This window comes from Elephas maximus, chromosome 2 (genome assembly GCF_024166365.1).
Source record: "Elephas maximus indicus isolate mEleMax1 chromosome 2, mEleMax1 primary haplotype, whole genome shotgun sequence".
Classification (NCBI taxonomy): Eukaryota; Metazoa; Chordata; class Mammalia; order Proboscidea; family Elephantidae; genus Elephas; species Elephas maximus.
Window position 1 is genome coordinate 202,992,857 of NC_064820.1, and position 16,641 is coordinate 203,009,497.

The 16,641-nt window shown below is 36.4% G+C and overlaps 1 protein-coding gene across 3 annotated transcripts in view; it reads left to right on the forward strand.

The window, feature by feature from the left end:
* Nucleotides 1-16,052, forward strand: part of CNOT6 (CCR4-NOT transcription complex subunit 6) — a 96,835-nt gene extending 80,783 nt beyond the window's left edge. For 2 of the 3 annotated variants that reach the window (XM_049874565.1, XM_049874564.1), the window contains 8 exons: nt 2,452-2,556; nt 2,638-2,706; nt 3,885-4,042; nt 4,685-4,839; nt 5,444-5,598; nt 6,483-6,713; nt 8,865-9,067; nt 12,584-16,052. In XM_049874565.1, coding sequence (XP_049730522.1) covers nt 2,452-2,556; nt 2,638-2,706; nt 3,885-4,042; nt 4,685-4,839; nt 5,444-5,598; nt 6,483-6,713; nt 8,865-9,067; nt 12,584-12,796 — 1,289 coding nt within the window. In that variant the 3' untranslated portion in view covers nt 12,797-16,052. Of the gene's footprint in view, nt 1-2,451; nt 2,557-2,637; nt 2,707-3,884; nt 4,043-4,684; nt 4,840-5,443; nt 5,599-6,482; nt 6,714-8,864; nt 9,068-11,428; nt 11,588-12,583 lie in introns of all 3 variants that reach the window. The other variant, XR_007516204.1, reaches the window with a different exon arrangement.
* Nucleotides 16,053-16,641: the final 589 nt, after the last annotated feature.

Below are 16,641 nucleotides of genomic sequence, written 5' to 3' on the forward strand. Positions count from 1 at the left end.
TTCAAAGCTGTGACCTTTCAGAAGCGGACTACTAGGCTTGTCTTTAGAGGCACCTCCAGGTGGGTTCAAATCAACATTTTTTGACTAGAAAGTAATAAGGCAGCACCAGTTTAGGTCACATTAGAATGTGCTACATAACTGGTACTGATGGATTTTAATTGACTTCATTTTCTCAAGCCATCCCTAACACGGGGTCCAGGTAATTTCAAGTTTTCACTGCACATGTATCACAAGATTGTGACTAAATGAAAATATGAAAGAGCTTTGATAGCAATAAAAAACTGTGTACATGTAAGGAAATGGTACTATTGTAATTTGTCTTCCTGTAAAAGCATACTTTGCATTTTTTGAGCACTGTTTTACTTGTTATAATTCCTAGAATCCTAGAATTCTAAAATTTAAAGAGATCTTAAAGGTCAACTAACTTGGATTTTCTTCCCATCCATGTCATCCACCTTCTTCTGATGATACTCCACAACCTCATGGGGTGATAGAATATCGTTAAATATTATTTCATTTTAAATAGTTACAATGTTTACCAGGAGTTCTTGGGTGGTGCATATGTGTAACAAGATTGGCCGCTAACTGAAAGACTGGTGCTTTGAGTCCACCCAGAGGCACTTTAAGGAAAGGCATGGCTATCTACTTCTGAAAAATCAGCCGTTGAAAACCCAGTGGAGCACAGTTCTACTCTGACATCCATGGGATCACCGTAAGTCAGAATTGACTCAGAAGCAACCGGTTTACTGGTTACTGTTTACCAACCTCTTCTATTCTGAGTTTGCCTTTCCTGTTCTCATTCTGCCATTTGAGTCAAGTTCTTCTCTGGGCTGTGATCATTCTTATATCCCATATCCTTTCATTTTTCTTCATTTGACATGATTAAGAGCTTTGAACATTTTAGTTTCTTTCTTCAATCTATAGAATTTATCTAATCTCTCTTAAAGTAGGGCTGTGGCATCCAAAGCATGACACACCACTTGTGTAGTATGGATAGGAACTTTGGTCTTCTGATCAAGGTACTGTTAGTCCTCATATATACCTGTACTAAGCAAGGGTCATGGTGGGTACATCCTGCTTTCATTACTAACTGTGCTAAGGATCAGCATGAATCCAATTCTCAAAGGGTGAAAAGAAATGCAGCCCTCAGCTTCCCACTTCTCCATCCTCATCGCCAGCCCCTCATGTGGCTCACCTGCTCCCCAACCCTAGCCACCTAGAGCTGGGTCAGAGCTCACAAGTTAGATGGGCACTGTTTTTCAGACCAGCTGCCCATGCAGCATTTCTCAGACCATAGCCACCCAAACTAGGTCAGAGTTCATCTCTTAGAAAGACACTGTCTTTCAGACTGCCATACAGGGAGATGCCAGCCTCTGCTGACTCTCACTGCCCTTGTGAGCTTGTTAATTTGCTAGAATAACTCACAGTATTCACAGAGTATACCATACTTATGGTTACAGATTTATTACAGTCAAAAAGGGTACAAATGGAGAGTCATATAGGTTGAGGTCCAGGAGTCACAGCGAAGAGCTTCCATGTCCCAAAGAGGGTCGCACCACCCTCTTCTGTGCTTGGTCACCATTCAGGAGGCTCCATCTGAGCCTTAGGCCTCAGGGTTCTTATCAGCCTTACCATATGGCCGTGTCTCATGAGGTTTGGTCAGCATCAGGTCCTCATGTGGTCCCTTTTGGTCTGGTCAGCCCCCATTGATTAGCCTCAGAGGTGGTCCAGCTAGAACAAACTGAAAACAAAGACAAGATTGCTTTTTGCAAGGTGATTCCATACCTTGCAACACCTAAGAAATCCTGAAAGGATTTGAGACTTAGAGATTTATGTAAATCATTGCATTTGGCACTTAAAACACAGTTATTGAATTTACAGATGGCTCAAGGCCCTGGGATTTTTCTCCCTCCCATAGTAAGTTAACTCTTAAGCCAAGTCTACCACATCTTGTTACTTTATTCAGTAGGTTCTTTAAATATCCAAGTGCAAGATGGCATTTGTAGTTAGAGTGTTTTCTCATGAACTTCGGCACATTCTTGAATTTTGATGGTCTGGTTCATTATACCAGCTGTCATCTTTCCCTTCTCTAAGCCCTCTTCCTGCCCCCTCAGTCCGTTTTCACTCGCTGTTGATTGTTATGCCATCTATGTTATTGATAGGGTTGACCAGGCAGGATCAAATACAGAGCACTAGTAGATGTTCTAGGTAGATAACAATCATTAATAATTACCTTTTGCGAATATATCCATCGAATAAGCTTTGAATCGTTTTTATTCTTCACATCAAAAACTGAAAAAAATATTCTCTGTAGTTTGGTAGGTTGGTAATAATGTGTAATAACTATATACATTGTTACAACTGATCTGATAATTTTGGTACTTATTAAATTTAGAAATATTTTAATACTTCTTTCCATTTCGTTTTAACCTATTTTTAAACTATTTCCAGGAAATCCACTTACCCTGGATATATTGAACCTCTATCAGGAACCAGATGGCACAAGAAGGCTACTGAACTATTTGCTTGATAATTTGGCAGGTACTGCAAAAAGAAGTAAGTGGTCGTTTGTTTAAATTATTTTATTACGAAGACATATAAGGATATTGCTTAATTTTGTATTGTATATTCAACTAGTTTCAACAGAACAGCCACCTCCAAGATCTTGGATTATGTTACAAGAACCAGACAGAACAAGGCCAACTGGTTGGTAGCCTTATTTTTTTCCTTGGTCTCTATAAACATGATACTATTGTTGACAGGATGTAGATTATAGGCATCATTAAGGTAGAATACTTAAGGTTGATTGGGTTTGGAAGGTAATAATAAATGACTTGATTCTTGCTTATGTGGTATAAAGTATGCTATACAGCTGTGCTTCTCAACTGGGGGCAGTTTTATCCCCCAGGGGACTTTTGGCAATGTCCGGAGACATTTTTGGTTGTCACAACTAGGGGGTGAAGGGGGGAGAGGGCAGACTGCTGGCATCTGATGTGTAGAGGCCAGAGATGCTGCTAAACATTCTGTAGTGCATGGAACAGTCCCTCACAACAAAGAATTATCCTGCTCAAAATGTCAGTAGTGCCACTGCTATAAAGTATTGATTAAATTCAGTTGTATATAAATACGCCAAACTCATTCTTTCTTGGAAGTTTCCAAACCCTAACACAAATCCATGTTCCAAGTGTATTTGACACTACAAAATGATAAGACAGCCAAAACCCTCACTTGAGAGAGAAATTGAACTAATGACCTCTCATTTCTTCTTAACCTAAATTCTGTCAAAATATTTGGGGAGCTTCCATGGTGTGTATAATAGGATTTGATCTGTGATAGCCATTTCTTTTGCATGTATTACAGTAGTTGGTTTTAAACTTCCCAAAAAGTGGCTATTGAAAGTCCTGTGGAGCATAGTTCTCCTTTGATACACATGGGGTCACCATAAGTCAGTCAGCTCAACGGCAACTGGTTGGTTCTATAGAAGACAATTAGACATGCTAGTAAGCAGACCGCTTTTCAAGTTTCCACATTCTACGTTAATGTTGGTGGAGTGGTGGGAGGAGGGTAGAAATGAGAAGCCTTGGTCTTAGATGTGGAAGGGCTCAAGATCTTAGTCTTACAGCTTCCAAACCTCCTGTATGTACCTCTGTAGCAGGTAACACATCATATGGTAATTTGTTCACATATCTATCCTCCTTTTGCTATCCATCTTTATTTATGTCCCCCATGTCTGGTATATAGTGGCTTACTAGTGAATATGTAGCTTGTCAGTGAATATGCACTGAATGAATAAGTCAAACTTAAGCATTTAAATGAAACTATTACTGAAAAAATTTTTTTTTTCCTGCCACATGTGTGAATAAGTAAAGTTATCTTTCCTACAGCCTTGTTTTCTGTCATGTGCTATAATGTTCTTTGTGATAAATATGCAACCCGGCAGTTATACGGCTACTGTCCATCATGGGCACTAAATTGGGACTACAGGAAAAAGGCCATTATTCAAGAAATCGTGAGCTGCAATGCTGATATCATAAGTCTTCAGGTAAGTTATGCAGACGAGTTTCTGTTTAAATTGCACAAATCCCCCATCATTAATAAAAGCAAGCAGAAACTTGGAGTACATTACACGGACAGATTTAAAGTCCCAGCTTTAGCAGTTCTTAAAACAATAGCTTTTTCAGTTTTCAGTGAACCCTGGGAGCATTGTCTACCTGTTTGTTTCTCGGCACTGTGCTTCCAAATTAAGCAAATGGGCTAAGTTGAGTTTTGAGCATTTGTTGTGGCAACTAAATATTCACCTTATGTCCCTCAAAACCATTTTTTTAATTGGGTGGTAGTGTTATTGAAATTGTTACTACATTGCCAAGATAGAATTTTGCTTTATCACTAGTGTTACTAATTTACATGACTTCAGCCAAGTTACTTTCTCCCTGTGTGCCTGAAATCGTGATCTGTGAAGTGCGTCTTTCCACTCCTTTACTCCAAAGAACTAGCAATTAGTAACTATAATATGGCAAGTAGGTGTTCTGATTAGTTTCAGATAAATTACATTGGAAAGATGCTACGTTATTTATTCAGCAAATCTGTCCTCTGAAATTATTTTAAGCTCTCAAACTGTATATAATGTTAATGCGTAGAACTAATTTTTGTCTTATGAAATAACCTTGCCATTTACAATTTTTAGGAGGTTGAAACGGAACAGTATTACAGTTTTTTTCTGGTAGAACTGAAAGAACGTGGCTATAGTGGATTCTTTAGTCCTAAGTCTAGAGCTCGAACAATGTCAGAACAAGAAAGAAAACATGTTGATGGCTGTGCAATATTCTTCAAGACAGAAAAGTAAGCCATTTTATTTTTAAAAAAGAAATTTTTTTTCAATATTTGCAAGGCTGGGACTAAGATTGTGGAAATTAGTTGGCAAGTAAGAGAATGAGACACCAAATTATTTCTCAAGAAAAAAACTCTATCGACTTGGGTTTTTTGTTTCTTTTTTAGTCAGAAATAATTTTGTTTTGGAGACATGTTTAAAGTACTGTTGTTTCTTCAGGTGTTTACTAGGGTTTAACTCCAATTGTTAATTGAAGCACCATGTAGCTAACATTCCCTCTAGGGTGGTAGAGGGACTCTTAAACACATAGTTTGGAAAAGAATTGTTTTTAAGAATTGCAAGTTGGAGTATTTCAACATGAAACCTAAACAGAAGATGACTACATTATCTTAGTAGTAAAGGTGTTTCAAGATGCTGTTTGTATCAGTGACAGACTGAGAACAACTTAAAAGTTAATATGGGAAGCTTGGTGTGAAGTGTAGAGGATTTTCCATGATGTGATTTAAGTGCCATCATATCTGTTAAGGAAATTTGGGAGCACTACATTTCCCACAAAGCTAATATATTGGTATTCCCAATTCTGTGTTTGTGTGTGTGTTTTTGTTTTTGTTTTAGATTTACTTTGGTTCAGAAACACACTGTTGAATTTAATCAGCTAGCAATGGCAAATTCAGAAGGGTCTGAAGCTATGCTGAACAGAGTCATGACAAAAGATAACATTGGAGTTGCAGTACTGCTAGAACTTCGAAAGGAATTGATTGAAATGTCATGTGAGTGATCCTTTCACTTCCTGTGAAATTGACCTCCCAAATTTAAATGTAAGGCTTAAGATCTTCTCAAAAAGTAGAGAACAGAAGATCCGTTATGTATTAATGGTCTTAACACCTGAAGAAACTCAGTGAGAATTCTAAATCTTTTAAAAATAGCATGTCCTTTTTTCTCTACTGTAAAGTTTAAGATGAGAAAGCATTGCCCAGAAAAGTATTTCAAACCTTAAAGGGCATAAAGCAGGAAAATATATATATACATTTTTTTTTTCTCAAGAATTTTTCACAGAAAAGAAATGTTGAAGTAAATACTAGTTAAAATAACTGTTCAGATATAAGAACTCCATACCCTTCCATAACTTCTTGATGACAGGAATACCCTGTAGGCTTCTCTTCCTGATTCTGAGTTTTAGATAAATGGACTACTTGTTTCAAGTTAAGAGTATATCTGGAATGACCTTATGTTAAGAACTTAAACTTCTTGTCACTTGAGGAGCAGTTGGAACTGGGATACTTAACCTGAAGGATAGAAAAGATGAAAAATAGAATTTAATAACTGTCTTAAATATAGCTAAGAAAGAAAAAAAAGGTAGATTTAATTTCGTGAGGTGTGATTTAGGACATTTAAGACCAAAAGTTTTACGGAGGACAGAGTTGTTTCAGAATCAAAGCTGCCCCAAGTAGAATGAACTGTCTTCATATAAATAGTGAATGCCTTTTCGTGGAAATGTTCAACCAGAGATTTAGATGTCTGTTTCTCTGGGAAATTGTTAGGTAAATTCTTTATTCTATGACTCTGAGATCACTAGCTTTCAGGTACTCTAAGGGTATGTGGGCTGATGGGTGGGTTTTTGTTTGTTTGCTTGTTTTCTTTTTATCTAATATAGCCGGAAAGCCACATCTTGGAACAGAAAAACAACTTATTCTTGTGGCTAACGCTCATATGCATTGGGACCCTGAATATTCTGATGTGAAGCTGGTACAAACTATGATGTTCCTCTCAGAAGTAAAGAACATTATTGATAAAGCCTCTCGAAGTCTCAAATCCAGTGTATTGGGAGAATTTGGAACTATTCCACTTGTCTTATGTGCAGATCTTAATTCTTTGCCAGACTCTGGTAAGAAAAGAATGTTTTTTATATAGAAAGACTTTTCAGCTCAAAATGTTTTTGTAATGTATTTCTGATAATTCCAAGTTTAGTCCATACAAAAATTGAGTTTGTAGTGGCAGTCATGAATCAGGTTAAAAAAAAAAAAGTTTTTTTTTTTTTTTTGTGTGTGTGAGATGGGGAACTATTTTGAAAATCAAACAGTATTATGAAAACCTAATGTGGAGGAAGGACATTAATCATCTTTGGTGAGCACGTAGGTGTTAACTTGAAATACCTCATTAAAGAACATACAATTGTATTCTATTATCTTCAAGTCCAGTGAAATCCAGACTCTAAAAAAGTTATTAGGTCAGCTTCTTTGGGATTCTACCATGTGTTAATATAATTACAGTTTAAATTTGGCCATATAATACAGAATCTCAAATTTTATTACTTTGGGTGAGTCTGATTAGAAAACTATACCTCAGGTGGAAATTTAGGCCCTTTATTTACACAGATCATGCAAGTAGTTTTAACAACAACAACAACAAAACAAGGGTCTTGATTTTTATCACAATAAAAATTCTGTAGACTACAGAAATCCTGATTCTTGAATTCTTCTCCAAAGATAGTACAGTGACTAAACTGTAGTCCTTATGATAATAAGCTAAAAGACACTAAATATTTTTCCTTTTTGTTTTCACCTCCTCGTTTAGTCTCTCTCATACACGTAAGGATACTTTTCTTGGGATTTTGCTTGTATGTGCATGCATATGTACGTGCGTGCACACACACACACTTTGGAGTGGTTAAATTCAATATCACATCATTGCTATCGTAGATATGAGCCATTAAGAAAATAGAAACTATGTTAAAAATTTTTTTCAGGAGTGTAAAGGTATCTAAGGTCTATGTCATCAAGTTACCTGGGGATTACTTCTACTGAAGCAGTTGAGGATTATTCTCTGGCAGTATCTCTATATACTTTCTGCTGTATATAGCTAAAACGATACAAGGGGCAAGTGCTCATCTTACGCTTAGAAAATAGTGCCCAGAAATGAAGTTTCTCAGTAAGTAACTGGTAGCATCCTCTTCCATAGTTTGTGATATTATAAAATGGCATACACGTTTCCCCCGCTACCCAAAAGTAGAACGTTCCTATGAAACCTTTCATAAGCCAAAATGGCATAAAGTGAAGAGGTAATTACCATTAATTTATATGGGAAGAATGTTTGAGCACTCCCTCACCTAAAAAGTAACCTACCAAATCATACTAAATAACACAAAACCTAAAATAACACCAACATATAGTAAGCAGGAATAATATAAATACACAACCTATAAACCCAACCTATATAAAGTAGAAATAATGTATGTACAGTGTAGTTTCACTTAACCAGAATTGGGAAGACAGCAAGCACACTGGAAGGCTGAGAGGTGGCAGTGGCGATGATGGTAGCTTTTCTGATACTTTAGGACATATCTTCCAAATGGACGCACAAAATAAATTGAGATAAAGCACAGGTGCTCGTAGACACAGTTCAAAGATATGGCGGCTCGATGCTCAGATGCACACTGCCTCTTTAATGGCTCACTGCAAAACAAATGCTGAACACTACTTCCACTTTTCACCTTTTTTCATAAGAGTGAAAATCCTCTTCAGGTTTCTTTTGGCTACTAAAAACAGGTACTATGTAGGCATTTCATAAAAGCAAAGTGGAGTAAAGCAAACCTTCAGAAAGTAGAGGATAACTGTATTCAGTCCTGATCTTGGAATTTTATACCAGTGATTTAGCATAAGCAGAAAGCTGTGCACTAAGAAGTTGATGGTGGTGTGACCTTTTAACAAAATTGAAACAACTCAAATTTTAAAAATAAGAGAACTAGTTTATCAAATATTATACACCAGCCCTGTTGCAATATGCAACCATTAAAAAAAGATAATTGAGAAGATACATATGAACATGAATAATATGGTATTAAATGGAAAGAATATTTTCAGTACACTGATTGAAGGTATGTGAAAATGGATTTGGACAAGTACTGACAAATGTAAAAAGACAAAATGAAGCATTTGAGAAAGTAAGGATATATGTGTTTAAAACTATTTACTATTGTATGATCTTTTTTATTTTTGTACTATATATTATAACTTGACAGTGAAAAACCTTATTATAGGTGTTGTGGAATATTTGAGCACTGGTGGAGTAGAAACAAATCATAAAGACTTTAAGGAACTGAGATATAATGAAAGTCTTACAAACTTCAGCTGTAACGGGAAGAATGGAACAACCAATGGAAGGATCACTCATGGTTTTAAATTAAAGAGTGCCTACGAGAATGGCCTGATGCCTTACACAAATTATACATTTGATTTCAAGGTGAGCTTTAAGATTGATGAGCTTTTTAAAACCTTCATTTTTCTAGAAAGTCTTCTAACTTCATATATCTTTAAAATATGGATGTGTATTCACATTGGAATTAAGCAATCTTGCATTAGTTGACACCAATATTCTTTTATTACCCCTCTATGGAATTCCAGGTGATGTGGTGTCTCATTCTTAGCTTTACAGACACTTATTAAGATAATTTCCAGGATAAGAAATCAGATGAAATAATGGTAGTAAATTAATTCCCGAGGTAGCTTTCACCTTTTTTTTTTTTTTTTAGCAATTACATTTCTTACATGCCCAATACTAATAGCTGAATATGTAGTTTCATGATACCTAATTTGTCGTCAGTTTGGGTGAGGTATTCCATCTCTCCTTTTTTAATTTAATTTAATTGAAACCGTATTCCTTCTAGTGCCAAAATGTTTTGTGTTAACTATTTTTAAATGCTTCTACAATATGTTTTATACTTATATGCCTTTTTACGCAGTTAACTCTTTACAGTATGGACCCTTTTCTCAGTGACTCTGTTGTCATTTTTAATATCATTGATTGTTTTGGGCTGTGTCACTTTCCTTCAACTGTCCTTTTTGGCCATGTTTGCACTTCTACTCTCTTAAATCCTAAGTTTTTGTTTCTGGCCTTCTTGTAAAGTAATCATTCATACTAGATTGTATATTAGAGTGTAATTAAGAGCTGAGGTAGAGTCTTAGGAGCCCATCTACCTTTGAGCATAGAGATTATGACCCCTGCTTTGTTCATCGAGTGCCCCCTTTTTCTCATCATTCTCACTGTGACACCAGTAGTTGAGGTTGGGCTGCTGAGTGAGTAATTTCCAGGAAAGTGAGTTAGTATACCATAACAACAGTAAGGTTGGTAACACTATTGTAACTGGAACTTAAAATGAAGGCCTCACTGTAAATTCTAATATTAAAGGAAAAAAGCCAAGCAAAACTTTTATTAGCATGTTGGTTTTATAGAATGTGAAGATAGTTGATCTTCACTGTACCTCCTGAGTTTCACTTTTCGTCATTAGAAAGTATAATTCATTGGTATAAGGTACAGTACATCATTGCTTGAATCTCTTCCCCAGTATAATTTTTGTCTGAAATTAGTTTATTGCTGTTAAAACTGTATTGGTAGGAAGTGCTTAAGTGAAAAATTAGGTATCAGATTTTGAAGGTAAATTTGAGTTTACCTTTCTGTGTATCTCATCTTCATGTAATACTAGAGTTAAAGTCCTCTGAGCTTTTCTTTCATTAATTGTTACCTTAATACTGAAGTCCATCCTGGATTGGAGTTGGAGTATGTAATGACAGATTAATGCTCCAGTGCTTTAAATTATTTCCCTTATTTCTCAGTATTGCCCTGACAAAGTGGTGTTGCTTCATTCCACTGTTTACATTCTTTCTATTTACTGATGATATTTTAGTCTCTGATCTCTTATCTCTTTTATCTGGTCTTCATATACTAGTCTCTGTTCCTTCAGTTTGGTCTTTTTTTTTTAGCCTAGCTTACAGTTTAGGCTAAAGACTGGCTGCCGGTATACAGGCTGTTACAGTCTAATGTGACAAAGGGTGTCACAGGAGCATGCAACCCCTAGCCATGGGAGGTCATGGAATGTTTCTCAAGAACTGATGCCAAAACTGAATCTTAAAGAAATTAGCCAGGTTAAGAGTTGGTAAGCAGAATGCTTCCTTAAAGCAGAGAGTACAAGCAGCTTATGAAAAAGCATTAGGAATTACAAGAGGCTTGGCATATTGGAATTCAGCATGGGTGAGGAGGTGGTGTTGTTAGGTGCTATTGAGTCGGTTCCAACTCATAGTGACCCTGTGTGCAACAGAATGAAACAAGGCCTGGTTCTGTACCATCCTCACAGTCATTGCTGTGTTTGAGCCCATTGTTGCAGCTGCTGTGTCAGTCCATCTCATTGAGGGTTTTCTCTTTTTTGCTGACCCTCTACTTTACTAAGCATGATGCCCATGTCCAGCAACTGGTCCTTCTTGATAACATGTCCAAAGTACATGAGACAAAGTCTCACCATCCTGGCTTTTAGGGAGCATTCTGGCTGTTCTTCCAAGATGGAAGGCGTCCTAAAAATATACAGATTTGAACTGAGGAGATAAACAGGCACTGGAGACAGAGATGTAGAAATTAATAGTATTAACTGGTCCTTAATTTTGGAAGGAAAGGCATTTTAGAACCCTTGGAGAAACTGATGAGACCTGTTTCTGTCATTCAACTTTAGTACTACAGTACTGTAAATAGTAATTTAACACTGGGAATAGATGAGTGTGTAGTATGAATAGGGACTGGAGTAGACTGTGGAGAAAACTAACATTTATGTGACAGAGGAATAACCAGAGATGGAAGAGGAAAACCAGGATGGTGTAGAAGCTATAATGCGAAGGAAAGAAAGCCTTTTGAGGGAAGAGGAGCCAGTGTGAAGCTTCAGAAAGATACTTGTGAGAGATGTCTCCCTGGAGAGCTAGGCAGAGAGACTAGAATGTGGTGAGTTGAAGAATAACTGGGAGATCCAGTAATAAAAAACAACTTCTACTCTTTCGAACAGAATGATTGAAAAGGAGGGGAGGGGATGATGCCCAAAGGGTGGGGGTGATTAAGGGATTTTTCTTTTTTTTTCATGTTGCTAGCATAGAGATAGGAAGAAGATGCTTGAATGTGCTTAAATGCATTTGGCGAAGAGCATGTAGATCAGACATGCCTTCAGAGAAGGTACAGAAGGGGGCAAAGCAATAATTACTTGTCTGTGTGCCAGACGCTCTGCCTAGGTGCTGCTGAGGCTATGGCAGGGTGGCTAGAGATACAGCCCTTCCTCCTGGAGCTGATGATCTGGTCGGGGAGACAGCTATCAAACACACAAATGTGTATTTTATCATTACACCCTGGGATAGTCATTATCAAGGGAAGAGAATTGGACGTGATGAGAGGAATTAAGTGGGTGGCTGGCGGAATTCAGGAAGGTCTTTGGAAAGTGAATGAACCTGATACTTAAACATTGAGTAGGAATTAGCTAGATGGCAAGTAGAAGAAAGTGTTCCAAGCAGAGGGGGCAGCATATATGGAGGTCCTGGGGCAGGAAGGAGCTTGGCGCCTTCAAGGAATTTTCCTTTTCAAAAAAAAAAATGGGCAGGGCAGGGAGGGATAGCATGGCAACGGGGTAGTGAGCAGGGGGAAGTGGCATACGTAAGTTAGGAATGAGAAGCAGAGGCCATATCATAAAGGGCCTTTTGGACTCGTGAGATTCTGTAAAGATCCAGCTAGGAGGATGGGTGAACGATTTCATCCCTAAACTCTTCATTAGTACTGGATTTGTCATTTAGGGGGCCATTTGGTTTATGTAGAACTGCCTCTTCTTACAAGCTAGGAAGTTTGTTTTGTTTCCCAAACTTGACTGTGCAGATGTGTCTTGAAAGCTCTCGGTATTTCAGTGATATCTTATGTGCGTTCCTTGTCTTTTTTTTTTTTCCCCCTCCTGTTTTTCAGGGTATAATTGACTACATCTTCTATTCTAAACCTCAACTGAACACTTTAGGCATCCTGGGACCTCTGGACCACCATTGGCTACTTGAGAACAACATCAGCGGCTGTCCACACCCACTCATCCCTTCTGACCATTTCTCACTTTTTGCACAACTGGAGCTTTTACTGCCTTTCCTACCCCAAGTCAATGGCATTCACCTTCCTGGCAGGAGGTAGTCAGATACCTTCAGAAGACAACCTCAATTTCATTTGTCAACTTGTAAAAATTTGAATACAGGGGAGTGAGGTATGGCCCTAGGGTTTTTTTGTTTTTTTTTTTAATGATGATTTGAATTTTCAGTCTGATTATTTGATAAGGAAGATAGTATGAAAGCCAGGTGCTAGCAACAGACAAATTCTGAGCCCAATATGCTTTATATACTGTTAGACAGGGATTGGTGTGTTTGTACCTATCTTTAATTTGTCACAAGTAATTTTCCTGTTTCTTCTATTCAATATAATATTTTCATGCCTTGAAATAGGAAAATGTCTGAACAGCATATTCTCTTTGCACAGAACTCTGTAGCACTACTTTTTTGAGGCCAGTAGTAACATCCAGAGATCACTCCTCCATACTTCACTCCTTTCTCAGACTCATTTGTAAAATACAGAATTTGAATTTAGCCTTTATGATTGTATATGATCTACAGAAGACCTGATTTGTGAAATTTTGTACTTTAAAAAAAAATCAGATTTGGAAATGATTGTATTGTAAAGTAAGGCTAATTCTTTTTACCTGTTTCATATGTTATAAAAGCCAGCTTGTAAAAGAAGTTGCAACAGACTTTCTCTGCTAATGATTTGCACTGTCAGGGTTTTGTTAGCCCTTTTGTACTACTTTATTTTTAAATTGAGAACATTGCTTTTTTAAATTTAAATCTGTTTAAAACTTAGGACATTGTCTGGGACCAGAGACAACTTATCCATGAATTCTTGAATTTTTACAAAAACTATCTACCAGGACAGATAAGCTGAGCAGTAAATGATCTGTAGGCATTTATGGACTGAATGTAATGGCTGATATATGTACATTCTGATGTTTTTAAAACTTTTTAACTTTTTTAAGTTAAAAAATTGTAGCTGCTAAGGTACAGCTTTTTAACTTCTTTTTGAGATCCTTCTTATCCTGTCTCCCCTGTGCCTGCCTACATTTCTTCTCACCAAGCACTGCCTGTGCATGCAGAGAAAATCTGTGCATCCTCTTTTGTATTTTTTAAAATATTGTTAAACATTTGTGACAATTTTACGAAAAGTGCTTTTGTATGAGCTATGGCTTTTTTTCCATTGTGAAGCATTGGATATCACATTTTGGAATGCGTTCAGACGGTGGGTCCTTGGGTCTTTGCTCACCAGACCCAAGCACTGCTTCTAGATGTCACTGCACAGTGCTGCTCATCACCCAGAAATACTACTATCATGTGAATCTTTTTGTTTTCCATGTATTCCTTAGTCTCTTTTTTTTTAGTCATTCCCTTTTTTTTAAAGAAAAATAATTTTCCGTTTATGAAGCAGTATAAATTAGATGTATTTACAAAACAGGTCCCTAAGGCAATTCTTCAGATCATTTTTAAAGTGACTAAGTCATTTCAATACGTCAGCCAAGTTAAAAGTTATATTGTACCCTGTATTTTGCTCATAGTGCCATTAGTAGGTCAGAGATTTAAAGCCAGCTTTTAACTTTGCAGAGTTAACTCAGATGTGTTCTGTTCTTGTTCATTTATTCTTCTCTCAAAAATCATATGAATTCAATTCAGAGGGAGTTTTGTCTAACTGCTTTTGTTTCAGCTGCAGGCAGGGGAGCAAAAGATACCATGTGAGCATTAAGAAAAAAAAATAGTTGAATGTTATTAACAATTTTTATATACAGAGAATGAGTCATTTTGGATAATGACTTAAAATTTATGAAAAATGTTCAGCACTTAAATGTGCCTATTACTCTGTTTTTAAGAGCAAATAAAATTACATGCTGTTAAAATTCAAAGATTCTTTTTTTTTTTTTTTGATTTTCCAGAGAGGTTTTGATCTTGAATCTTTGTCTGGGACCTGGTTTTTCCTTTGATATTTTTGTTTGTTTGTTTTGTTTTTTAAGATTTTGTTGTGATGCTTTTTTATGTTTTGATTTTTGTTAAGTTGTGCTGACACCAAACACGTCCAGTTTATAATCAGTACGTTGGGAAGCTGGTATTATTGATGTAGAACTGATATATAGCTTTTGGGGGGGGGGTTTATTTTATTTTTTTGTAAAGTGTGAATACAAAGTGTTTTTACTCACTTTTCCTGAACACTGTTGGTAATGTGCATCATGACAATTTCCAGTGAGGGTGAGCTGGAGCTGGTTGTACTGATCAGATGGAGGAAACTGCTTTTCCTATGATCTGCATTATGTAATAACAGGTCCAGAAAGCTTTATGGAACGGGGAGAGGGTGAAGCACTTACTCATTTTGTGTTTGTTAATGGCAGATGTTATTCTTTTCATAGATGCTGGAACTAGAGTGCACTTGTTACGTGATAAAGGTTTGAGCTTTACACAAAAGATTTTCATCTTGTATTATTGTCTGAATATATTTAATTTGGGAGCAGCATAATAAGATACAACGGCCTGTTGTATGTTGAAAATATTTGTTCTTGCCTATTTCAGGCATAATGCGTTCTGTGGGTCAGTTTGAGCAGCTTCTCCAACTTATTTAGGGGTTAGATAGTGATAAATGGAACCAAGAATGTAGATTTGCAACTGTAACCTTCAAGAAGTATTTTGAATCTCTAGGGAGTAGATGGTCACACCAAAATAGACTACAATAATTTTGTTAAGCAAAGTTTTGTGCATTAACTATTTTCTGTGTCCTGAATAATTTCTGATAACCCATACTTACTAAAATGCAATAAAAACTACATGTTTTCACAGTGCAGGTTTTTTTCAAAAATTGTGTAACTAAAGTGTATGTAATATGGTATTATCGCCATAATATAATTTCAGTGTTCTTGGTAGATAAACCCATCTTATGAATGTTTTAGAGAAAATTGGGGTATGTTTTCTGTTTCAAATATCAGAAATTTGGCGGCACTCAATTCCTTGTAAGTTTCTTGAAGTACAGTACATATGGTTTATTGTATTTGTGGTTATTTATGCTTTAAGAATTTAAATAATGTTCATCAAAATTAATTTATGGCATAAAGTTGTAGAAATAAGTTGTTGATTACAGCTTTTGTAGTCCCAGAAGATAGGCAAAAAACATATCCAAGAAGTGTGTTTTTGTTTTTATATTTTAGTTGATGACAACCAGGAATTTTGGGTTAGCACTTTGAAACCTAAGGACATTATTAAATTGGGTGGAATGCACTTCTAAATGTTGAAACGGAAATTTCAAAGTTCTTCTAAGATTCAGGTTTTCAAGAATAAATTCAACGTTTAGCGTTCCTTTTTTTTTTTTTTTTAACTATTTAAATTCGTAGAACCAGTTTCCATAGTTATTTTAGTTGGGGTTATATCACATAAGGACAAAAGCCAGCCTAGGGAAAACAGCTACAGCAGTTTGTTCTTTTAATAAAGGGAACAATTCAAATATCCAGTACAAATGCCGCAGATAATTTAAAGAACGCCTTTAGTGCAAATGTCTCCCCCAGGTAAACAGTATTTTAAGAGAGTTCACTTTGCTCTTCTTTTTGGTTACATAAATTTTAATTATGCAGATATCTCTGTATGTTAGTGTCTAAAATAGAATATCTGGTCTTTATTCACAGTACGTTATATTGTGTAATGCACTGGACTAACTCTTGTTTACCATTCATATATCAAAACCCAGCACAGTATCTGCACTCAGCTCAAAGAATGTTGCATTTGCCTCTGCAGCTCTTTGGTAAGGGTAATGGGAAACGGAAATATGTACAATAGGAGCTGGTGGTAACAAGGGCTTTTACTGTTCTTTTCAGTGGAACCTTCTTGGTCAAATTGTAACTCGCTAGTTATTATATTTATATACAGGGTCTCTTTTCTTTACTGATGTATTTTCCTACTCATAGCCAA